General features: G+C 37.6%; 1 protein-coding gene across 1 annotated transcript; it reads left to right on the top strand.

Moving 5' to 3' along the window:
* The first annotated feature begins 6 nt into the window (after positions 1–6).
* Positions 7–26541, top strand: gabarapl2 (GABA(A) receptor-associated protein like 2). Its single transcript, XM_052122793.1, has 4 exons — positions 7–175; positions 1183–1238; positions 9631–9803; positions 26086–26541. Exons 1-4 carry the CDS (start codon positions 142–144, stop codon positions 26174–26176), a joined length of 354 nt encoding a protein of 117 aa, XP_051978753.1. The 5' UTR covers positions 7–141; the 3' UTR covers positions 26177–26541.
* The last annotated feature ends 63 nt before the right edge of the window (positions 26542–26604 follow it).

Below are 26604 nucleotides of genomic sequence, written 5' to 3'. Positions count from 1 at the left end.
GTCATCACGTCTGGTCTGGAGACGAGTGTTGTCTGCTGCCGCCTCTACGTTGTTGACGCTTTGAGTTTCAATATCTAATTCAGTTTATATCATCTTATTATTACATTAACGACTCGCAACTCGCGTAACACAACTGCAAAGATGAAATGGATGTTTAAAGAAGATCATTCTCTGGGTAATTCAGCTAAAATATCGTGTTGATATTACAAAAGGCCTGTCAGATATGTGTCAATATTGTTCTGTTTGTCAAACTGCTGTTTGTTTTCACGTTAACCTGCTACGTGAAAAACCTTAAAAGAACCATTTTCACCATTCGAGGAGATCATTTGTATTTGTATGCTTCTGTCAGGCCTTCTGTTCGCGTTCATACCGATAATACAGAAACAAAACTATTGTTTGCTTACTTTCATATGTCAGCATTTAATTACACTTTCATTTTAGCCTGCCACTTGTTTACAAATATACAGATCATATAGGCAAACAGATGCATTCATCTCTGATGTGACTTTCAAATATTCGCTTGTGTAATGTATAAATTCTCATAAAGATGCTATACTTTAGTAATTAAATCTTCTATTTTTTTAGGTGTGTTGAACTTGTTATATTAAACTCAAGTGTCCAACTGCAAAACGAATCATTGCCTTAAATTACATTGAAATTTAGGTTAATAGATATATTAATACAAATATTGGCTTATACATTTTTTTTTTTTTACAAATTATTGGTCGATAACTGTGCCAGGTTTGCTGATGAATAAAAGTGGCTTCTGCTTAATGTCAGTCCCAAAATCCACCATCAAATGTTTCTGTTTTATAAAAAAAAAAAATATATATATATATATATACACACACACACACACACACACACACACAGAAAGTACTGCTTTTCCTGGTTCTATTTGCAAAGGGAATATTGAAATCTAAAATTGATATTTTCTGTTGAAACATTAAAAGCAGAATATATAAAATGACTTTTTTTTTTTAACAAATGCTTTTTTGCTGTATAATACTGAAAGCATGTAGGTTCATGTATGATGTCAGTGTTGAAAAACTTAACAGTGCTTACTAATCACAGTGTTGTTTACAAAACTTTTCTAATCAATATTAATGATAAGAAGAGCAATGTGTGTCACTTGCATATCAACTGCTGAACAACATGTTTTGTTGTGTGTCATATCTTCAGAGCACAGGTGTGTGGAGTCGGCCAAAATCCGCAACAAGTATCCAGACAGAGTTCCTGTGAGTATGTTTGAGCTTAATGCAGGAACATGGTTTGGCTTTGGATGAATCAAAGTTGTCTTCTAGGCAACTTACCAGAGACAGTGACTATGCAGGTCACTGATTTGCACAAGCCAGTATCTTTTGCATGTTGTCAGGGTTTTTAACTAGGTTCATCAGAACTGGGGTGCTTTCACACTAGCACTTTTGATGTACACCCGAGGTCGAATGACGTCAAAGTTCGGTTTGTTTGGATAATTTCAATTTAATTTCAATTAGTGTTGTCACGGTACCAAAATTTCAGTAGTCGGTACCAATACCAGTGAAATTTCACGGTACTCGTTACCATTTTCAGTACCAAAGCAAAACACAAAAACAGGTTACTGAACAACACTCTTTTAATAACAAAGTCTACAAAACATTAGCAGCAGAATTAAGAACAAAAATATGCCATTGAGCAACACTTTAATTTAAATATATTATTTTTTAATTATAACAAAACTGTACAATGTATGCTTTAAGTATTTTTGAACACTTTAAATTGATTTGCTTCAACTTTTGCAACTTTTAATTAAAATTTTTACCAAGTACTAAAAAACAAAACCTAAATAAACAAGCATACAATAGAATGAATAAAAAACTATTTCCAAACTAATGTGCAAAGTGCTCTCGTATTAATAAACTGCATATTGCCATTTTTCTTCACAATAAGAAATGCATATGGACATATATATAGATATTATGATTAAATAAGTTCTAATCTAGTTGCATTAAGCATGTGCGCTCGAGGGATGAGTGTCCCCGTGGCAGAGTCTCTCTCAGCCGGGTGCAGTTTTAATCTCTCCCCCTTAGATTGGGACATTCGCGCAACTTATAGACGAGGCACCGACCACACAGAGAAATGACAGTTTCTGAGTTTATAGTTATTAACATGATCTGCTTCTGTATTATTTGAACTGTAATAAAGCTATAACGCATTAAATATAACTGCATTTAAGATGTAACGCCGGGATGTTTCCTTTAAAGAGCTCCGCCTCCGCTTATTCCACAACAGTACATGCTTCTGAATGTACTTTTTTTAAACATTCCCTAATACTTTGGGATGTACATAAAATAAACTGAAAATGTAGAGTGCATCTGGACTGATCTGTGTAATTCTTCTTCCATCAGGCATGAACTGCTGCTCTCACATCGTTACAGTTTATTGTGATTTCATGTTACGTTAAATGAGATCAAACGACTATTCAACAACGAACATTTTTCTCGTAAATTTCGTATTTGACGATGTCGATAATGTCGACTAAACTTTTCAGCCCTAATGCAAATGATAATATGCTTTTAAACTCACCTGCTTTAATAAATAAATTAAATAAATCCGGGTGTCTGTCTTTCATGTGCTTTATTAAGTTTGATGTGTTTCCTCCTGCGAAAGCAGCGTTTACAAATAGGTTTTTGCTGATCTATGATGTTTCCCTAACCTATGAATTTCCAAACCTGGCTTTTTCCACTTTTCTTTTCGACACGATTCAGTTGAGACTCCGCAGCAGCAGCAGCTTTGCTTGTCGTCATCTTTTTAGGGCCCAAGCCTTGAAAAGGCAAGGCCCTATTGTTTTCGTTAGGATGACTATGATTATTATTTTTTTTACGACTATTGGGGCACTTTTGGGGCTCTTAACGTGCTCGAAAACTCTTGAAACTTTGCACACGGGTCAGAACCCGAGGCCATTAGGGCGGGCTGAAGCTGGTACCGAGCGTGGCAGGGGGCTCGACGGCGCCCCTGGAGCGAGGTCCGAAAACTTGGTCCATAAATCAAACACGCTTGCATGTAATAATATGAAACTTCGGTACACATATACATCTCATCGTTTCATATATCCTTCATACTTTTACTTATTACCTCAGCCCAACAGGAAATTGTCTATTTAGGGTTTTTGGAAACGCATGCAATGGAATTTGAAATACTCCTCCTGGAGAATTCCACCAATCGCCACGAAACTTCGGTCAGCATGAAGTCAAGACATTGAGGATGAAAAATTGCCGGCGGAATTTTGATATGTCGAGCGGTTTGGCCGTGGCGAGGAAGCGAAATGATGGCGTGAAAAGAGAAACAGGAAGTGTGTTATAACTTCTGCATACATTAATTGATCTCGATGAAACTTCAGCAGTGTGTTCGCTGTAACAGGCCGATCGCATGGATGTGACTATTGTGAGTCAAAGTTATAGCGCCACCAACTGGCAGAAGGAAGTGTGTCACTTTCAAAATGCTTTGAAATCACCCTCTTATTTTTACCCGATTTACTTAAAACTTTTGGTGTGTAATGTAAACACACGGCAGATGTAGACATGGGAAAGGATTATTGATATCTTGGATACTGTTGCGCTGACAATGCTTCAAACTTCGAATATTCTTTTTTGATGCTTTTGAGACTCTTAGCATACTTGAAATTTCATGAAACTCGACAGACACATCACATTTATTAGCCAGTAGACATGTGCAAAGTTTCAGAAACGGGCGTGGTGCAGGGGCTCAGTAGCGCCACCTTTTGACAAAAGTGAGGGGTTGGTTTTATACTTTGACCCACAGTCACAAAACTCAGTAATTATATTGATCTCATCGAGCCGGACAACTTTCTAATTTACAGTCATTAGCTCAGACCAACAGAAAGTCAGATATTTTGGTTTGAATGTGGATTTTTGGAGAATTTTCTCTGCCTCTCTCACTGACCCTACGTCTCTGTGTCTGGGGGAGGGGCTGATTTTGCTGATGAGTGAAATGCTTTTATTTTTGTTTTCAAGGTTTTGGGGGCCCTTAACGTGCTCGAAAACTCTTGAAACTTTGCACACGAGTCGGAACCCATGGCCATCAGGGCTGGGCGAAGATGGTACCCGAGCGTGGTAGGGGGCTCGACAGCCCCCTGGAATGGGATTCGAACACTTGTCCAGTATATCAAACACGCTTGCATGTAATAATATGAAACTCTGTACACTTGTAGATCTCATCGGGCCGAACAACTTTCGTGCTCTAAGTTTTACGCCAGCCCAACAGGAAGTCGGCTATTATGGGTTGTTTGGAAACACATGCTCTGGAATTATATATATTTCTCCTAGAGAATGAATCCAATTGCCACCAAACTCGGTCGGCATGAAGTCAAGACATTGAGGATGCTACATTCGGACGGATTTTTGATATCTCGAACGGTTTGGCCGTGGCGAGGAAATTGATTTAGGACTAAAAAGGACACATGAAGTGTGTTATAACTTAGTTAGTTCTATCTACAGTTACAAAACTCGGCGTGTATATTGTTCTCGTCAAGCTGAACAACTTTCTAATTTACAGTCATTAGCTCCGACCAACAGAAAGTCAGATATTGTGGTTTGAATGTGGATTTCTCTGAATTTTCTCTCTCTGACAGACAGACCTGCGATTCTGTGTGTGTGTGTGTGTGTGTGTGTGTGTGTGTGTGTGTGGGGAGGGAGGGAGGGAGGGGAGGGAGAGGGATTTCTCTGTTGGGTAAGATTTGCATTAAGATATTGTTTTTCAAGGTTTCTGGGACTTTTGGGGCCCTTAACGTACTCAAAAACTCTTGAAACTTTGCACACAGGTCAGAACCCATGACCATCGGGGCCGGGCTGAAGCTGGTACCGGGCGTGGCAGGGGGCTCGACAGCGCCCCTTGAATGGGGTCTGAAAACTTGGTCCATATATCAAACATTCTTGCATGTAATAATATGAAACTTCGGTACACTTCTATATCTCATCGGGCCGAACAACTTTACGTGCTCTAAGTTTTACGCCAGCCCAACAGGAAGTTGGATATTATGGGTTGTTTGGAAACACATGCTCTGGAATTATATATATTCCTCCTAGAGAATTAATCCAATACGCCACCAAACTCGGTCAGCATGAAGTCAAGACATTGAGGATGCTACATTGCCGACGGATTTTTGATATCTCTAACGTTTTGGCCGTGGCGAGAAATTAATTTATGACTAAAAAGGACACATGAAGTGTGTTATAACTTAGTTCTATCTACAGTTACAAAACTCGGCGTGTATATTGTTCTCGTCAAGCCGAACAACTTTCTAATTTACAGTCATTAGCTCCGACCAACAGACAGTCAGATATTTTGGTTTGAATGTGGAACACATTGCAAATTAATCTTTGAAGCTCCAGAAAGCACATAAAGGCAGCATAAAAGCAATCCATACTCCATTGGTATAATTCATAATTCCCGCAGTGTACTTGCTTGTTATATTAGCTACTACAAAATATATAAATACATTTACTATCTTAACTTTAATGATGTACTTAACATAATGATAAATAATCTTAAAATATTATATTGTATGCTATGTATTGTGAATACACCCATGTTAAACATAAAAATGTACTTCCATTGCATATCATAGGAACACATAAGCGTAAATTATAATTACATTAATAAACCTGTACAAAGACCTCCAGATAAATACTGGCCTTCTGGATTAACACATTTAAGTGCTGCAAAAGATATTGACCTATGACATAAAAAATTATTCTACATTTGAATTACCTCATAGATGTGACTATTGTGGTTCACGGTCATAGGCCCTGTCCCAAATAGGGATGGGCCAAAAAAATTTATCACGATAATTTCAGGGATTTATTGCGATAACGATACAAATGACGATAAATTATTTTCTTCTGTAAAATATCAGATTATGTTATGTTTAAATTGTGTTCCAGTGACTGTGCTGAAAAACATCACACAACAACAATTACACAATAATAATAATTCAAATCAATTACAAGTTTAAAATGTAAACACAGATTCTTCATTTATTTATACTCTCATGGTGGAAAAATAGTGCAAAGCAAACAGCAAAAGTAACAATCACCAACCATGTCTTCAGTTGTGTTTCAAAATTACAACAGAGTAAAACTGCAAATAAATCCTGATAAAGTAAAGAAGTTCAGAGTGAAACACACTCTTACCCGGATTTCCACCAACTGCGGATCGGCTCCGCTGCGTGTCGGATCCGTGCTCTGCCGTCCTTCAATACCAGATACGGATTTGTTGCGGAGCGGCTGCGTTCCGCCATGCTTGTTTTCACTCCGCACAGAGAATGTCCGCGACGTGAACAGTGAATCGCACGCTGAACAAAATTACGTCATCAACTAGACTTATCATTATTATCATGAGGAGACACATTTTTATCGTGAGGAGAATTTTCAACGATATATCGCAAACGATAAGATATCGCCCATCCCTAGTCCCAAATGGCACACTTCATATGAATTTTCAGTCTTGTGTACATATTTCATGTGTCCATTAACTCCATGAGAACGTAGGGTGTGTCATTTTTCATTTTAGATATCAGAAGGGTGCTCGCGCATACTTTGTGGTTGATATGTGCCCTCGATGCGCATTTTTGAAGAGCCCACACTGATGCAAGCTCTACAGCACACATCTTCTCGACGGTCAAAGCGAGGTTACGTTTTTGCCCATCGTGCACAGCAACCCTAAAGGCACGGGGGTGGCGGTGCCACCGGCTTGGGCCCGCCATCGCTGCTTGCAGCTATATTTTCTTGTTGTGAGTGTTCGAAACTTCCCGACTCTGCATGGGCACCGGGGTAGACTCGGTACACATCTGGAGTACCTCCAGAAATTCTGGTATCGTAAATAATTTTTTGTTTGAGTACCGGAGTACCGGTATTTTTGACAACACTAATTTCAATGTTGTTTTCCGAACTCAGGTGCGCACCCAGATCTGCTTGAAAAGGTGGTCTGGGAACTAATTTCTCCTACCTGCTTGTGTCCAAATACACCACCTTCAGAGAGCAGCTCACATTCTTCACATCTCTTGCAACGCATCCGCAGGCTCACAGCAAACAAACGCTAATATTCATCACATCATTGCACATTCAATGCATCTGCGGGAGACAAACACATGTGTTGTTCTGTGCATGGCAAGTTTTCATGGTAATTTTAAAGAGACAAACTTTAATAATTCACTGAACACAGTGACGTCTTCTCGAGTTGTTACCAAGATACAGTGGTAAACTTCGGCCGCTTGTACTCACATTGATCGGACCGCGGTTCGGACCCAAAAAATATGATGTGAACAGAGACCAGCGGGAGCAGGGGTTGGGGGAAGGAAACAAATTCTGGTTCGGTCCAAGCAATCGAGCCAAGTGTGAAAGCACCCTAAAGTGCCAGTGGTGCAGATCTGAGGTGTCACAACCACCACAAATCATTTTCCATTTAGAAGGAACATAAACTTACGGCAATTAAAATAACCTATATTTTTGCATTGTGACATTATTTTCATGACACCTAAGCAGATTTGCCATTACAGAAACATTCTTATTTCTGTTAATGCATCCTGACATTTTGACTTAAGTTTTTTTAATTAATTTTTTTGTTCCCAATATACTGTATTCTCAATGGCGAATCTCATTGGATTCTAATTACGTAAATAAAATATTTTTTTATTTTATTATATTAATGATTGTAATGCAAGTTATTTTACCCATATAAAAACAGTACATGATGTAAAAATGATTAAATAAAAAATAAGTTCAAATATAAAAATATTTTTTGATATTGCTTATATTAAGTTAAACAACTAAAGTTTTTATTTGTATAAATTACTTCACAATGTAGGGAAATTCCGAATGAGCCATTAGTTATTAGACATGAGTTCTGAAACTTAAAGTTTGTACAATGACCTCTTAAATGTAAAAAGATCAAGGGAATTTTATTCTCATGTATTTTATTCACCCATGTTTTTTATCCACATTGCATGACATTATACTGATTACAGGGACAGTCCTCATGGAGCAATCTGAGGTTAGATGCCTTGTTAACAGCAAGGGCACATAGTCATATCTCCTGGACCACTTCTTGTGTGTGTTAGTGTATTTGAACCTACAACTTATCTTTTTTTAAGTACACCTCACCAAGTTTATTTTTTTCAAATTGTAATGGTAATTTTTCACCAAAGTGCCATTCAATTGATTACAATGTATAGTCAAGACATTAATAACGTGAAAAATTACCATTTACCAATTACCACTTGAAATATAGTCAATTAAATGTGAAACAATCTTTCTGTAAAAAATTGTTGGAAAAATGACAGTGTCAAGTAGATATCCTAAACGACTTGCCAAAACTATAGTTTGCTAATATGAAATCAGTGGAGTGGTTAAATTTTTTTTTTAATGACTTCAACCTAAGTGTATGTAAACTTCTGACTTCAACTGTATATATATATATATATATACTGGCGGCCAATAGTTTGGAATAACGTACAGATTTTTCAAGTCAAGTCAAGTGGTTTTTATTGTAGATTTTGCTCGTTATTCCAAACTATTGGCCGCCAGTATATATATATATATATATATATATATATATATATATATATACAGTTGAAGTCAGAAGTTTACATACACTTAGGTTGAAGTCATTAAAAAAAAAATTGAACCACTCCACTGATTTCATATTAGCAAACTATAGTTTTGGCAAGTCGTTTAGGATATCTACTTGACACTGTCATTTTTCCAACAATTTTTTTACAGAAAGATTGTTTCACATTTAATTGACTATATTTCAAGTGGGTCAATTGTTTACATAACACTAAGTTAACTATGCCTTTAAGCAGCTTGGAAAATTCCAGAAAATTAAGCCAAGCCAATTATGCCTTAGACAATTAGCTTCTGATATGTTAATTGTAGTCGATTGGAGTACCTGTGTATGTTTTTTAAGGCCTACCTTCAAACTCAGTGCCTCTTTGCTTGATATCATGGAAAAATCAAAGATAATAAGCCAAGAACTCAGAAAAACAATTGTGGATCCCCACAAGTCTGGTTCATCCTTGGGAGCTATTTCCAAAAACCTTAATGTACGACGTTCGTCTGTACAAACAATAGTAGGCAAGTATAAACACCATGGGACCACGCAGCCAACATACTGCTCAAGAAGGCCTTCTGCTCAATGCATTCCGTCTCCTAGTAGTTTGGTGCAAAAAGTGCAAATCACTCCCAGAACAACAGCAAAGGACCTTGTGAAGATGCTGGAGGAAACAGGTAGACAGGTATCTATATCCACAGTAAAACTAGTCCTATATTGACATAACCTGAAAGGCTGCTCAGCCTGGAAGAAGTCAATGCTCCAAAACTGCCGTAAAAAAGCCAGACTACAGTTTGCAAGTGCACATGGGTACAAAGATCTTACTTTGCTTCAGGAGAGACAGGTGCACCATAATGGCACAATGTAAAATGTCTTTTTAGTCCTAAATATCGGTTTTCATGCACTTTAGCATAATAAAAATTTTCTTCTGTATAAAAAAAAAGTTATTTCTGTTGATTTTGCAACATGTTTTGACAGGTTGTTTAACATTGCTGTATTTTGTTCATCTCTCATATTTATCAGGTTATAGTAGAGAAAGTATCTGGTTCACAGATTGTGGATATTGACAAGCGGAAGTATTTGGTGCCATCTGACATCACAGTGGCTCAGTTTATGTGGATCATCAGAAAGCGAATCCAGCTTCCTTCTGAAAAAGCCATATTCCTGTTCGTCGATAAAACTGTCCCTCAGTCCAGGTAAAATCATGCTTTATTTATTTATAGGATTATAATGATTATTTTTTTGGCATTTATGTTTGAATCGTAAAGAAGAGTTACTTTTACACCACAATACCAGGAAACCTCCCCACACACTCATAAATACATTCCAGGAAATAAAGAAGACACATTCACACATGAAACCTGTTAAATTGCAGTAAAATATGTGTATTGCCTTTACTGGTAAATGTACCACATCAGCACCAAAATTACATTAAACTGTAAGATGTAGTTATTTTATCAGTCAACAAATTTCTTGATTCCTCTACAGTCAGCTCTCAAGCATCCAACATGTTTGATATCTTCTGACCAGATGGAATCATTTATCTGTCCAATTTGATGACACGATTAGATGCACATTGCAATTGAAATAGTTTGTTAAAGAGGGTTGAAAGTTTTCTTTCTTGATGAGCAAATCAACAAAAAACTAGTCATCACTGTTGCAGCTTGTAAAGAGGTTTAATTTTTCGATCTGCTCACTAGAGAAATCTGTTTCACTTTCAAACTGTTACTTCATGGTTGTTAACTACAGTAAAGTGTCTAACTGTATGTTCACACCAGAAGCGAGCGTCAAAATTCGCTCTGGCTGCCCTGCCTTCGACGCTCAAGGACGCTCGTGGACGCTCTGACGTAGTTGAAATAGGCGGCAACGTTTGTTCAGAATGCTTTGTTTTGTGAACTATATTTAAAGGGGCATAATTTAAACATCCAGACATGTCGACCATTTACTTTTTGCCGACCTATCACAAGTAGCGTATATCCTCATGAACTCTTTAAAATGTGAAAATAAGAAATCGATCGATGGCAGAAAGTAATTAAAATTATAGTTGTTTGTTATCAAAATAAAATACATTTGTAATAATAACTGTGGTCTTGGTCACGGCAATAATTCGTTTCTCCTCCATTTTATCTTCGGAACGAATGTTTGGTGGGAACCAAAGTTTACACGGTTATGTTCTCTAGACTTCGCTAGAGCGGAGCACTTCTATATTCCAATAGATTGCCGCCGAACCGTGTCACAGCTCATTACCATAATGTTGACTGCACTTGAACTTCCATCTGACGCCCACGCCGCCCAAGACACGCCGCGCCGCTTCTCGCCGCCGAGAGACGCTGGCTGTCATTGAAAATGAATGACTTCCGGTCGATTTGACGCTCTCGCCGCCTCTGTTGTGAACGTACGTTAATAGTTCTTCTAATTCGAGGTATGCGAGGAGCCGATCAGCTGAAACTGTACTGACCATACTAGGGTAAAATTGCTTGTTGATGCATGCAACCTAATTTAAAGGCATGAATGTGCTAATGCCAATCATTCGCCTTGCTTTTGATGTGAAGGGGCCATTTGTCTGTGATTCGTTTCACATTATTGCGTCCCAAAGGCCTAAACAATTGATCGCTTTATTTACATACAAAAATTGTTTTTGAATGTTATTGGACGATAAATTGTATATAAGGCAGTTAATTGATATTTTTGCTCTGATCATTGACATTACAAGACAAAACTTGTAATGTAAAGATTTATTATTATTTTTCAATTACAATATGTGGTTAATTGCAAGACACACCAGAACTGAGTCAAGTCAAGTCAAGTCAAGTGGTTTTTATTGTCGTTTCAACCATATACAGTTAGTACAGTACACAGCAAAACGAGACAACGTTCCTCCAGGACCATGGTGCTACATAAAAACAACAAAGGACCAACATAGGACCACATGAGACTACACAACGAAATAAAATACCTATATAAACTACCTATATATACCTATATAAAGTGCACATGCAAACATGTGCAAAAAGTACAGGACAGTACAACAAATTACTGACAATGAACAGGACAATAGACAGTGCAGCGCCGACCAGTACTCAGTAGTGCAAAAAGATGACAGTTTCTAAAAATGTAAACATAACATACTACGAGATAATGTTCTATGCACATAGCAGTTATTGAGGTAGCAGACAGTTATAAAGTGACAGTTATTAAAGTGCAACTCAGGACACGTGTGTGTCAAACCAGTCTCTGAGTATTGAGAAGTCTGATGGCTTGGGGAAGAAGCTGTTACACAGTCTGGCCGTGAGGGCCCGAATGCTTCGGTACCTCTTGCCAGGCGGGAGGAGGGTAAAGAGTTTGTGTGAGGGGTGTGTGGGGTCAGTCCACAATGCTGGTTGCTTTCTTGGATACAGTGTTTTTTGTAGATGTCTTTGATGGAGGGAAGAGAGACCCCAATGATCTTCTCAGCTGTCCTCACTATCCTCTGCAGGGCTTTGCGGTCCGAAGCGGTGCAAGTCCCAAACCAGGCAGTGATGCAGCTGCTCAGGATGCTCTCAATAGTCCCTCTATAGAATGTAGTGAGGATGGGGGTTGGGAGATGTGCTTTCCTCAGCCTTCGAAGAAAGTAGAGACGCTGCTGGGCTTTCTTGGTGATAGAGCTGGTGTTGAGGGACCAGGTGAGGTTCTCCGCCAGGTGAACACCAAGGAATTTGGTGCTCTTGGCGATCTCCACAGAGGAGCCGTCGATGTTCAATGGAGTGTGTTCACCTTGTGCTCTCCTAAAGTCAACAACCATCTCTTTTGTTTTGTCGACATTCAGGGACAGGTTGTTGGCTCTACACCAGTTCGATCAGCCGCTGCACCTCCTCTCTGTATGCTGACTCGTTGTTCTTGCTGATGAGACCCACCACGGTTGCGTGTCATCGGCGAACTTGATGATGTGATTCGAGCTGTGCATTGCTGCACAGTCGTGAGTCAGCAGAGTGAACAGCAGTGGACTGAGCACACAGCCCTGGGGGCCCCAGTGCTCAGTGTGGTGGTGGTGGAGATGCTGTTCCCGATCCGGACTGACTGAGGTCTCCCAGTCAGGAAGTCCAGGATCCAGTTGCAGAGGGAGGTGTCCAGGCCCAGCAGGTTCAGCTTTCCAATCAGGTGCTGGGGAATGATTGTGTTGAATGCTGAGCTGAAATCTATGAACAGCATTCGAGCGTATGAGTCCTTATTGTCTAGGTGGGTGAGGGCCAGATGGAGGGTTGTGGTGATGGCATCGATCCGTTGAGCGGTTTGAGCGATCACGCAAACTGCAGTGGGTCTAGTGAGGGGGGCAGCTGGGTCTTAATCTGCCTCATGACGAGCCTCTCGAAGCACTTCATGATGATGGGTGTAAGTCGCGACGGGACGGTAGTCGTTGAGGCAGGACACTGAAGACTTCTTTGGCATGGGGATGATGGTGGTGGCCTTGAAGCACGTTGGAACAACGGCGCTGCTCAGAGAGATGTTGAAGATGTTGGTAAGAACATCTGCTAGCTGGTCTGCACATCCTCTGAGCACTCTGCCAGGAATGTTGTCTGGTCCAGCAGCCTTCCGTGGGTTGACTCTACGTAGAGTTTTCCTCACATCTGCCGTGGTAAGACAGAGCACCTGGTCGTTGGGAGGAGGGGTGGACTTCCTCGCCATCACGTCGTTCTGCACTTCAAACCGGCGTAGAAGTCATTCAGCGCATCTGGAAGGGAGGCATCTTTGTCACAGGCAACTGATGTTGTCCTGTAGTTGGTGATGGCCTGGATGCCCTGCCACATGCGCCGCGTGTCACCGCTGTCCTGGAAGTGACTGTGGATTCTCTGGGCGTGTCGCGCTTTGCCTCTCTGATTGCCCGTGACAGTTTGGCCCTAGCTGTTCTTAGGGCTGCCTTATCGCCTGCTCTGAAGGCGGAGTCTCGGGACCTCAGCAGCGTGCGCACCTCCGCGAGTCATCCACGGCTTCTGGTTGGAGCGTGTGGTGATGGTCTTGGAGAAAGTGACATCATCAATGCACTTGCTGATGTAGCTGGTCACTGATGCTGTGTATTCCTCCAAGTTGGTAGAATCGCCATATGTTGCAGCCTCCCTGAACATGTGCCAGTCAGTACACTCAAAACAGTCCTGAAGAGCAGAGATGGCTCCTGCTGGCCAGGTTTTCACCTGCTTCTGAAGCGGTTTTGTGCGTCTGACTAGCCGGTCTGTATGCTGGAATTAACATAAGAGATGTGGTCTGAGTAGCGAGGTGGGGGCGGGGCTCCGCCCGGTACGCGCCTGGGATGTTTGTGTAAACAAGACCAAGCGCGTTCGCCCCTCTCGTTGCAAAGTCCACATGAGTGATTCTGTCAGAATTTATTTAATTTCCTATTTTAATTCTAAAAATTCCAAACTTACTGTTACAAGCATTGTTGAGTAAGTTACTCAAAAAAGTACTCTGCTACAAATTACTACAGTTACTAGGAATCAAGTACTTAACTGATTACTTTTAAGTTATCTTCTAAAATAGTATTCACAGAAGGTTTTTAGCTAAACTAATTCAATGTAATGTCTATATTTCCTCTTTGTTCATTGCCACACATAAGTCAAACAACCCTAATTAAAAATTAAGACAAAATTAAAAAGTAGTGATCTGTAAACTCTTGTCACCCTTTGCTATATTGAAAGCACTACAACAACACATTATGTGATGTTTTACCTTGTGAATTTATTATAATTTTTATTTTTTAAATATACACTAATTTCAAATCAGATGATTACAACACTCTCCAAAAAGTTGGGACAGTCAAGTGTTTACTATGTGAAACATCACCATTTCTTCTAATAACACTTGTTAAACATTTGGTTACTGAAGACACAAGTGTGCTAAGCTTAGCAAGCAAAATATTCCCCGATTCATCCATTATTAAGGTCTTCAGCTGCACAATTGAAACTTCATAATGTGCCACTTGATTGGCAGGCAAATCTAGACCCCACACTATCTGCTTACACAGCCATGCACTTGTAATCCAGGCAGTATGTGGATTGGCATTTTCCTGTTGATAAATGCAGGGATGCCCTGTAAAAGACGGTGTCCGGATGGCAGCATATGTTGCTCCAAACAAATCTTTCTGCATGAATGGTGCCCTTACAGGTGTGCAAGTAACCCATCCCATGTCCATTGACACACCCCCATACCATGACAGACACTGGCTTTTGGACCTGACACTGATAACAGCTTGGATGGTCCTTTTCCTCTTTAGCCTTGAACACGACGGCTGTTGTTCATAAAACAATTTGAAATGTGGACTACCACAGTTCCACTGTTCTGCTTGCCATCTCAGATAAGACCGTGCACAGAGAACTTGGCAGCACTTCTGCACAGTGTTGATGTAGTGCTTCTGCTTTGCATAGTAAATTCTTAACTTGCATCCGTGGATGCAGCGGCGAGTGGTGTTGACTAACAAATGTTTACAGAAGTATTCCCGAGCTCATGTTATAATATCCATTACATTCAAATGTTTTTAAGACAGTGATGCCTGAGGGATCAGAGATCACACACATTCAGAAGTGCTTTTCATCTTGCCCTTTACAGAGCAAGATTTGACCAGATTCCTTGAATCTTTTAACTATATCGTGCACTGTAGAGGGTGAAATGGCCTAAATTCGTCCAATTTGTCTTTGGGGAACATTGTTCTCAAAGTGCTGGATTATTTGCTGAAGTATCTGTTGGCAAATTGACAAGTCTCGAATGATGCCCTTGAAGGACTAGGCTGTTTTTGGAGGCTCCTTATATACTATGACAGGATTGCCTCATCTGTTTAACATCCATACAATGTTTCACATTGCCTTGCTATTTAAACTCATCAGATTGTTATTGGTCTTAAATTGGCCCTTTCTCAATTGTTGCAAGCATCAATTTTAGAAGAAAAAAAAATACATTTACTTCATTATACAAAAATTCTATTTTGGGCAAAGCTCATCACTCAAAATCGAAACGGACTGGTTTTCATTTAGACAGCATAGAAATTAAAATACCCAAGCCATTAGAATGGCTTAAGCAGTGTACATAAAGAAGCAATTGTCTTATGGTTTATCTAATTTGAGAACATTCTGGAACACTGTTAGGGAGTTGGAAAAGAATCCTCTTTGTCGCAGACAACCTCAACACTTTAACATGAGGATGTAGTCATTACAGATAAAGAAATGTTTGTAGATCTTTTTAATTGGCATAAGTCATTTATCACTTTGTGGATCTAAAGGCATAATGTAGTACTGTTGGCAAAAAGTTCTTAGTTTGATTTCTTCTGCTTTCAATTTCTCTTTGCAACCCATCACAGAGTTTCAGGTGCAAAATTTGTTGATTAACCCTCTGGGGTCTGAGGGTATTTTGGGCCCTGGAGAAATTTTGTCATGCCTTGACATTTGTGCTTTTTTTCAGTTGCTTAAAAACATATTAATGGCTAAAGTCTAATTATACTGTATTCAGCACAAACTGGGCAACAATAATATGTGAGTAACATGCATGTACATGTTTGTATTTTTGAGAAAATAATGTTTTGCATAATGCATGGTTTTTGAAAAAACAAAAATGTTAAGTCTCTGAAATAAGGTCATATAACACATACTAAACATTTGTCCACAAGACTTTTGAGAACTGGATCTTGTAGCCTAGAGTTTTTGTTACAAAATGTTGTGAAAACCATCCTGATCACTCATTCATACAAAACAATATAGTAATTGAACTTTTGTAAGACACTTTTAGTGTTGATAGGTAATATGCGAGGAGGCATGAACTATCATGAATAGGGATGTATTTCACTCCCAAGGACACAAAGACCCTCCCCTGGGCCTATTAATCAGGGATGGAGAATGAATGTGAGGAGACTTAATGATCAAAATCAAGTTTTAAGTTAAAAGTAATCTGACTATATATTTTCTTTACATAAAGACTTTACTCATATTTATATCATACAGCATACAATTTACATGTACATGTATATATAAAATAGCATGTCAACTAATGAAAACAAATTGACTTACTTGTCTGAAATTGTATCCTCAGCTGGATCAAATCTCTCTTCAAAATACAAACGTTCATCGGAGTCCCGCTCTTCTTCTGAGGAAAATGTTAAATCTTCCATAATATCCTGGAGCTTTCTCGTCTGTGTATTGTTGCAAACGCGCAGAAAAATGAATGAAATGTGTTTAAATCAAACCTCACAGTTGCCTGTGTATCATTGCAAACACGCAGAAAAATGAATTAAATGTGTTTACAACCTCACAGTCGGGGGCGTGTACATTTGCATTGATCGTCTCAATACATTAGCGTATGAATGGCTCGCTCTGCTGGTGGATGGGATCACATTACAGATAATGAGATAGACCAGTAAAAACTGTACATCGCTTTGTTTCAAACAGATTGCACTGCAGGAGAATATTTGTTTTAAATTGGAATAGTTTTATTTAAAAGTAGACATTTTAAGCTTTCTTTAGACATATGTTTCATGTTTGTGTGATAAGTATTCCCGGAGTTTCAGTTCATTTTTGTGACGTGTTTCTGAAATATGCTCGTGGAGACAGAGACTGCTGAAAGCTCACCCTTTTTATTTTCTTTATTTTACAAAAGCACAAGATTTTGTTGTTATTGTGAGTGTACACAAATATAAGTAGACCCTTTATAGTCTCTAATGATGTCTTACACTTATCTGTATACCCAAAAATGACGGAGTATTTTAAGTTGTTTCTGCTGTAATGCCGAAAATATCCAGCAGGACGCGCTGGCGCGTCCGTCGACCCCAGAGGGTTAAACTTTACCCTAAAATCCAGCAGATCAGTCAGATGCCTTTGATCCTTTCTTTTTCAAAGGTGGTGCATCCATTAATGCAGCTCTCTTTATCTGCATTTTTAACCTATCTTTCCTCACAGCAGAAATACCTAAAACCAGGAAAATGGCTATTGTATCATATCTTTTATGTAAAAGTGGCAACAAAACAAATCCAAATTTTATCAGCCAATACTGGTTCTACAATGTGTTGTAAAAGTGATGGAGACACTACTTAATAAGTAATCTGCAATCTGGTTTTCATCCCACATTTAGTTGTATCACTGCTGTTGTAAATGTTCTTAATGACATTTATGAAGCCTTCAAAGTAAAACATTTTGATGTCTAGATTACGATGTATTGGCTATCAGCAGGGGTGTTCCTCAGTTCTCTATTTTCAGCCACTACTCTTCGTATAATTTCTATTAATAAAATGTATCCTGTTACTGGTAATATGAATACTAATATTCATTCCAATGCAGATGGTACGATCTTACATTCTGCAGGATCTTCATTTGATTCTGATTTGAATCTTGTTTTGAACAGCTCGAAAACAAAAGTAAAGTGGTTTGGAAGGAACAAATCATGTCCAAGCATTATTACTACCACCATTTGTATAAAAGACTGTTGCTTCCTTTAAGTATATTGGGATTTGGCTCGACAGCACTCTGTCCTTTATTACACACCTTACAAATTTACAAAGGTGAAGGAAGTCAAAGCCAGCTGATGTCTAGACTTTAACACTTCTGCTAAGAAATAACTTTTTCAGACAACTATTCCCCCCTTTTTTGATAATGGAGATGTGGTGTTCAGATGTGCACACAAAAGCGCTCTTGAACGTTTAGATGTTTTATATCATGCTGCCATTAAATTTGGCATCAATGTTCCCTGTAGAATGCATCATTGTCTTCTATATTCTGTTAGAAACTGGTCTTCCTTACACAGTAGGTGAGAACTCCACTGGTAGATGTAAGGGATAATGTAAAGTCAGTCAGTTGTTGTCGCGCAATAAACACGACAGGGTGATCAGGAGGCAGAGGACACTTGTATCACCCTGAAGGGGTTTATTTTGCGATAACAACCGTCTGACTGTACATTATCTCGCTTATTACATGGCTACTAACCTCATTCAGCCTATTGCAAGAGTACTTGCCAAATAAATATATAAATGCACATGAAACATTGATTTGAGATAAACTTATTTTATTAGATTACTTGTAGAGATCACACAGTGATCTGAGATGCAGGACAGATGGAATGACTGGTCTGATAAGTGGACGTGCGGTTGTTACAGAGCAATATCTGACCACTGGATGGTGCCATTTACCAATCAGAATCAAGTATTCCAGAGACCCATCTGATACGTTTATTTATAGAACCTGGCTAGGTTTGACGCCAGCTTATCTTCAAACTATGTTACAACGTGTCACAATAAATTCAACCGGATCATCCAACTATATCCTTCTGAATGTTTTGCTTTTAATTTTGCTGCTCCGAGGGACTGGAATAATTTGCAGAAATGAGTGAAAATGTATTCTTCTCAGCTTTTAAACAATTATTAACAAGCATTTTAGATTTGTTTTGGATGGTCTTGCCTATAAGTACATTTTATGTCAGCAATTGTGTGTTTTGGATATTTGAATGATCCTTTTTTGTGTCTTAGTGTTTTTTCATGTATTGTACGTAGTTGGTGTTTAGTAGGTTGTTGTCCTCCTGCCAGGCTGTTATTGTAAAAAAGGAATTTTGTTCTTAAAGGGATAGTTGACCCAAAAATGAAAATTCTCTCATAATTTACTCACCCTCATGCCATCCCAGATGTGTTTGACTTACTTCTGCTGAAAACAAATGAAGACAGTCATAGTAAAAGTAATCCATTCGACACCAGGGGTTAAATTAAGTGCTACAATCGCTTTGGTTGAGAAACAGGTCAACTTCCGGTCCCTCTTCAGTGCTTTCATGCTGGCAGTACATGCAGCCTCTTGCGTGATGTTGGCATGTTCACGCGAGAACTTATGCGATACAACAGGAAGTGTAGCATGATTTGTTTACAAGGGAGCTTCAAAGGGCTGATCACCATCCACTTGCATTGTATAGACCTACAGAGCTGAAATCTTCTTCTAAAAATCTTCATTTGTGTTCAGCAGAAAAAAGAAAGTCATACACATCTGGGATGGCATGAGGGTGAGTAAATGATGAGATCATTTTTATGTTTGGGTGAATTATTCCTTTAAGTGACTTGTCTGGTTAAATAAAGGTAAAATAAAATGTTAAAACATTATTATCATAATATTGTATTGTTTGAATACAAGTCAAAGTACATTTAAAAATCAGTCCTTTTTATTTTGTATTGCCATTTTGCATACTGTGTTTGTAAGAACACATGCAAACCAAAAACAAACTTTGTAAGGTGCAGAGTAAAAATAACTTCATTTAACTTAAAGAAAACAGTCATTTTAATCCAAAACCATGTTTTTAACATTTCAACTTGTATAACAAGTCTTCCTTCAGAACAATACAAGAAACTTTGTGATGTCAATTTAAAGCCAAACATCTCATGGTTCCCGCAGGTGCTAGCTATTGGTGTTAATGACTCCACCCATTCAGATCTCCCAGGGTAGATGTAGACAACACAGATACTTGTATAAACATGGTTCAAATAGACATCTAAATCAAATTAATACATCATAGTCCTCACCAAAAGATCATGTATTCTGTGCATATACATCGATTCAAGTCATTTTTATTTGTATAGTGCTTTTCATAACACAAAGCAGCTTCACAGAAAATCATGCATTAACAGAAAATGAAATTCTAATATAATTTTTACATCCATAAATCTAAATATATATAAACACACACACACACACACACACACACACACATATATATATATATATATATATATATATATATATATATATACACACACACATCCACACATATACAAACATACATATACCTAAGTCTCCATATTATATACACATATACTGTACATCTCCTCAACACATGCACATATATCCACAGTGCTCCAATATAGATATCCTAATCCACTCTTCAAAGATACACCATAATAAAACATTTTTTTTACACAGATTCATCAAAACCACAAATCTAAACAAAGTATATTATGTTAAAATCGCCATTTAGACCATTTGGAAGTGTCCGTAAAAAATCTATGCAAAAAGTTTCTCTACGGAGAAATAGGTTTTCTATTTCACCACCTCACCTAGACTCTCTCTATACACCAGTATCTAAGAAACTGTGAGTTTCAACCTCTGAAAGTGCATCGCCGCAGGGCTGTTAACATTACAAGTGTGTATATTACTACGATGTTCTCCTATTCTAATCTTCATAGATCTCCTTGTTTACCTACATATCCCAAACTGCATGGATATTTAAAAAAAGAAATGACATTACTTGTATTACAACTAATCACACCCTTGATGTAATTTTTTTATACTTGTATTAGGATGATTAAAAAAAAAATACATTTACAGTCAGGTCCATAAATATTGGGACATTGACACAATTCTAATCTTTTTGGCTCTATACACCACCACAATGGATTTGAAATGAAACGAACAAGATGTGCTTTAACTGCAGACTTTCAGCTTTAATTTGAGGGTATTTACATCCAATTCAGGTGAACGGTGTAGGAATTACAACAGTTTGTATATGTGCCTCCCACTTTTTAAGGGACCAATAGTAATGGGACAGATTAACAATCATAAATCAAACTTTCACTTTTTAATACTTGTTTGCAAATCCTTTGCAGTCAATTACAGTCTGAAGTCTGGAATGCATAGACATCACCAGACGCTGGGTTTCATCCCTGGTGATGCTCTGCCAGGCCTCTACTGCAACTGTCTTCAGTTCCTGCTTGTTCTTGGGGCATTTTCCCTTCAGTTTTGTCTTCAGCAAGTGAAATGCATGCTCAATCGGATTCAGGTCAGGTGATTGACTTGGCCATTGCATAACATTCCACTTCTTTCCCTTAAAAAACTCTTTGGTTGCTTTCGCAGTATGCTTCGGGTCATTGTCACAAGGCCCCGACTTATAATTACCTCCAGTTTATTAACTTAAGAACGTACCAATGTTCCGAAAATATTCTTAAGATATGGGTCAGTGTCAATAACATGTCAGTGTTTTCTAATTCTATCCTTGAAAACGCAACCTAATGGAGAATACAAGACACCGTGGAAGAAAGTCTTTTAATCCCAGTTAACCCATCATCAATTCGTATATTTTCCTCCCTTCCCATATTTCACTTGTTTTATCCAATCCTCACTAAATGTCCTCTCTCTGAACCTTTGAAATAAAGTATCAGCCTGCTGATCATATTTATCTTTTGTTTTACATATCATACTGATTCTATGAAACTGACTAACAGGCAAGCTTTTCTTTTGAGGTGTAGGCTGGAAACTAATTAACATCACAAAGTTTCTTGTGTTGATCTGAAGAACACTAATTATTCGATTATACGAATAAATACGAAGACTCGTTATACGAATCATTTTTTGATTATAATTATTGTTGGAACAGTGAGTAAGTGTGCAAGTTCTACTTTTTGACTTTAAGTAATTAGATTACAATTAGAGGGTTGAAATAATGAAGCACTTCAGGGATAAATGACTATTTGTACTTTGCAAGGCACAAATAGCCCTGTCTGAATAACATGACATTTATTTATTTATAAGGGACCATGTACAATATTAAACATAAATGTTTCCATTTGATGCATTGTACCAGATTTAGCCTAAGGCTACATTTCATCTGCAGTCCCCTGGCATCCGCACAGTAACAGAACAACACTAAGGAAACTGGACAAATAAGACAAAACAAATAATACAAATTACACACAATATATCACACATACATACACCTTGTCAGCTCCATAGGTATAGACAGATTAAACACAAGAACATTTGAATACCAAGCAAAACAGATATAAGACAAAGTCAAGTAAAACGTATATAATCAGTGGTTACAAAGTTGAGTGTTTTTAGCAGATTTTTCAGTTTGATTTTAAAACTACTAATAGAACTAGAAGTCTTTATGTCATCTAGGGCGTTCCAATGAGTTGTGGCTTTCACAGAGAAAGCTGACTGTCTAGAGGCAGAGCGGACAAAGGGTATAGTACAGTCTCTTACAGAAGAGATTCTTGTGGATTTTACTGAGTTTTCTGAATGAAAGTAAATAGTCATGTAAATGTAGGAGGGGTCAAACCATTTACAAGACAGATTTGAGAAAAGTCTAAAATTCTCAAAGACAATGTTTTCCAGTATCCTACAGTGATGCTATTGAATTTGATTTTTATTCAGAATTTTAAAGGTTTGTTTGTACAAGGATTCTAGTTGTTTAATCACTGTTTCTCCAGCCTGCCAAAACATGTAATACAATAAGACATATGGAAAAGTATTGTAGCATGCATAAATGTCTTTGTGTGGCTACTTCCACACAAAGACAGTTTCTAATTTGTCTAAAATTTGCTAAGTTGTATTTAATGGATTTGATCGTTTTCTTGGCATGATTCTTAAAAATAAGATTTGGATCCATTATTAAACCAATATTTTTAATTTCAGTAACTATATAAATCTTATCACCCTTACTGAAATGTTAGCATTAGGAGGCTGCTCATTTGTTTTTGGAAAATAACATACCTGCTAATGTTCAATCTAAGACTTGATTGATCAAGCGACTGTGTGATATTTTCAATTCCATGACACTGTTGTGGAAGGTCATTAATATACAGACTAAATAATAGGGAGCCTAAGACCAATCCTTGAGGTACACCCATTGTGCACTTCATGTTGCTGGACCGTGCATCTTTAACACATTGAGTCCTATTAGATAAATATGAAGACATCCACGCCAGTGCTCTAGATGAAAAATTAAACTTTGAAAGTTTAGAAATGAGAACATCATGATTAACTGTATCAAATGCTTTACGCAGGTCTAAAATTACAGTACCAACTACTCCTTTGTCAAGCCTAGGTTTTATTTGCTCTGTCAGGTTTAAGGTAGCTGTTACAGTGTAAGGATTTGTTTTAAAGCCAAACTGCATATGATGTGAACCAAAATTGTATTAAGATAAGTTGTCAGTTGTTTAATGACAACTTTCATAGCAACCTTTGTAAGTACTGGCAGTATGCTAATGAGTCTATAGTTACTGGCCTCGTGGCGGTCTCCATATTAAAAAATGGCTTTTTTCTAGTCACTAGGAAAAGTACTGTATTTTTGACAGATTAATTAGATGAGTAATAGTGGGAGTGAAAATATCTTTGTTTTTTAACAAGCATGGTATCAAATTGAAAAGCATCTCTGCATTTAGAGTTTCTTAAGGAGTTGATGACTTTGCTCAGTTCATGTGTATCTCGTTGGTCATAACCTGATCTTAACCTTGCCATTGCTGCAATTTTTAAAGTTTTTTTTTTTTTTTTTTATCAAACTAGCTGTAAATCTCCTAAAAGATAATTACCTTATTCATTACATGAAGATAAAAATGAGATTTAGCAACTCTAAGTTCTTGAATAACTTTATTCCTCAAGCCTTTATAAGTCAACAATTCTGTGTCCCTTCCAGACTTAATACCTTTCCTTAATGCTGAATCTGTATTCTGCATCAATTTCCACAAGTTTTCGTTAAACCAGGGTAAATTACTTTAGTTCTTGAATTTTTTCTGAACCCTTACCAGATGGTAATCATTCCCTACCAGATGTAATTCTACAAATAAATGTGTTAAAGCCAGATCATAGCTCCCAGAAGATATTATATCATCCCATATCAAACTAGACATTTCGTTGTCAAATGCAACTTGCTTACCTTTAGATATACAATGAAATACATTTACTTAAGTTACTTAAGTATTTTTGAATCTGTTTTTTGTTGATTTCATTTGCAACCAAGGTTAAATTATGTTTTGATAAACCAGTAATCAAGTTATAACTTTTAGTTATTCTTTCTGGTTTATTAGTGAATATAAGATCTAATTGTGTACTTAAGAGTTTTGCAATCCTTGTTGGAACTTTTATTAACTGATCTAAGTGATATTTGTCTGTAATTATTTGTAAATCTTCCCTTTAACTTATCTACCCAATTCAAGTTCCCCATAAGAATTATTGTGAATGCACTCTTTCAGGATTTATTTCAGTTGATCATAAAATGTTTCATTTGCCGAAGGGGGTCTGTATACACCTATGATATTAAATGGCATTTGCTAGGACGAGATTATTTTTAACCCAACATGTTCTAGTGTTAACGTTTTTAATGCAATTCATGTGATTGTCCTGTAACTAAAGCTATGCAGCGTCAGGTTTCTGTATATGAGTGAAGGAGGCTCCTGCCGGCACACCTGCTGTGTCGACCAGTGATGTGACAGTCACACCCAATATCCTTTATTTAAATCCTCCGAAATCCCCCTTTACCCCAACACCTGTGTTGTCAAATACACTTGGCTCAAACATGTTCTTTACAGTGGATTACAGGAAAACACACAAACCATTGCACAACCCAGCAGGATAAGTGACAATCTCAGATCATAAATGTACAGTATTTATTCAGGTTACAGAACAATATTTTTTAGCCTTTTACGGATATTCAATCGCTAAAAAAAAATGGATCTTGCTCTAAGTGAAAAGGAAAATAATAAAAACAATTTAAGGCTTTCAGAGGAACCATAATTTCAACCAAACAGCCACGTTGCCAAATTATTATTTACAATAATTAATACATTTATAATTGTTTACAGTTATTTACTGTACCTGCATACAGTTGCTCCCATACGGAGGCCAAATTACTCAAAATATTTATTAAGTTATTTAATTTAAAGAAATCATAGTACATAATTACATAAGGTTTTTTTTTAAATATAAATAATAAAAATATCCCTTGCATTTCATACATACTACATTCTAGCACTAGTTTGCACCCATTTCATTTTAGGTGTATCTTTGGGTTAACTTTTCATGTTAGCTCAAACTTCGTGTCTTTTCATTTTCAGGCTTACGGTTATCAGCACGTCATATTTAATTATTTAAGCCTTTTTTTTATTTTGAGCACTTTGGCCCTCCATACCCCCAAAAGTATTGAACGCAATCACATTTACATTTATGCATTTGGCAGATGCTTTTATCCAAAGCGACTTACAGTGCAATTATTACAGGGACAATCCCCCCAGAGCAACCTGGAGTTAAGTGTCTTGCTCAAGGACACAATGGTGGTGGCAGTGGGGCTCGAACCAGCGACCTTCTGATTACCAGATTGCCAGTTATGTGCTTAGACCACTACACCACCACCACACAGATATTCATGTCTGTTTACTTTCTGTGACGGCTGTAGGATGTGTGCTCTCTAACATGTCATTGTGGGAGAAACCACACATCACCACTACACATGTAGTGCAGAGTGGATGACTTAGGAGGAATTTGTTGCATGTATTTACCAAAAAAAAAATAAAAAAAGGGCTTTTCTATGAGGCGTTTTAAAAAATAACTTCAAAGTAATGAGTTTTGTGATTACTTTTCTCATGAGGAAATCAGCAGTGTAATCTTATAAAAAAAATTATACAAAGTAATTTTAATAATTACTTTAAGAAGTTAACTTTAAAGAAGTGCAAGTTACTCAAAGATAAATCTTTATTTATTTAACAAGTGTTTATGTTCATTGTTATTGTTTCAGTCTGACGATGGGACAACTGTACGAGAAAGAAAAAGATGAAGACGGCTTTTTGTATGTGGCATACAGCGGAGAGAATACGTTTGGAAATTAAGATCTTTGCATCTTCCCGCCCATCCCACACATCACGCAATGCTTCAGTTTCTTTTGGACTTGCTCGATTGATCTGAGGTTGGAAACGGGATGAAAGATTCATTTGTGACATAATCACATACCTTTAGTGTCACGCATTATATTGTGCTCTGAAATATTAGAATGACTCTGTTAGTTAATATTCTCTTTTTTGTGAATGGTGTTGCAGTATTACTACAGATGCTTAAAGAAAATGACAACATATACTTACTTTAATTGTTTTAATTTATATGTATTTTTCCCCTGTAAATTATATATTTAAGATAATTGAAAGGTAAGGTAGCTGGATGACCTCACCAATAAAAACAAAACCAAACAAATTTGTTCATCAAGATGATTTATTATGACTTACCCTGTATCCATTTCTGAATATTAAAATAAAAAGCAAAC

Source organism: Xyrauchen texanus, chromosome 49 (genome assembly GCF_025860055.1).
Source record: "Xyrauchen texanus isolate HMW12.3.18 chromosome 49, RBS_HiC_50CHRs, whole genome shotgun sequence".
Classification (NCBI taxonomy): Eukaryota; Metazoa; Chordata; class Actinopteri; order Cypriniformes; family Catostomidae; genus Xyrauchen; species Xyrauchen texanus.
The sequence above is the reverse complement of the archived record's forward strand: the minus strand, read 5'-3'. Positions and strand labels throughout refer to the sequence as shown.

Excerpts from the sequence above, each read along its gene's own strand:
- gabarapl2 (XM_052122793.1), top strand. The coding sequence starts at position 142 with ATGAAATGGATGTTTAAAGAAGATCATTCTCTGG. Across the intron at positions 176-1,182 it reads TAAAGAAGATCATTCTCTGG|AGCACAGGTGTGTGGAGTCG; the intron begins GTAATTCAGCTA and ends TCATATCTTCAG. Across the intron at positions 1,239-9,630 it reads AGTATCCAGACAGAGTTCCT|GTTATAGTAGAGAAAGTATC; the intron begins GTGAGTATGTTT and ends CATATTTATCAG.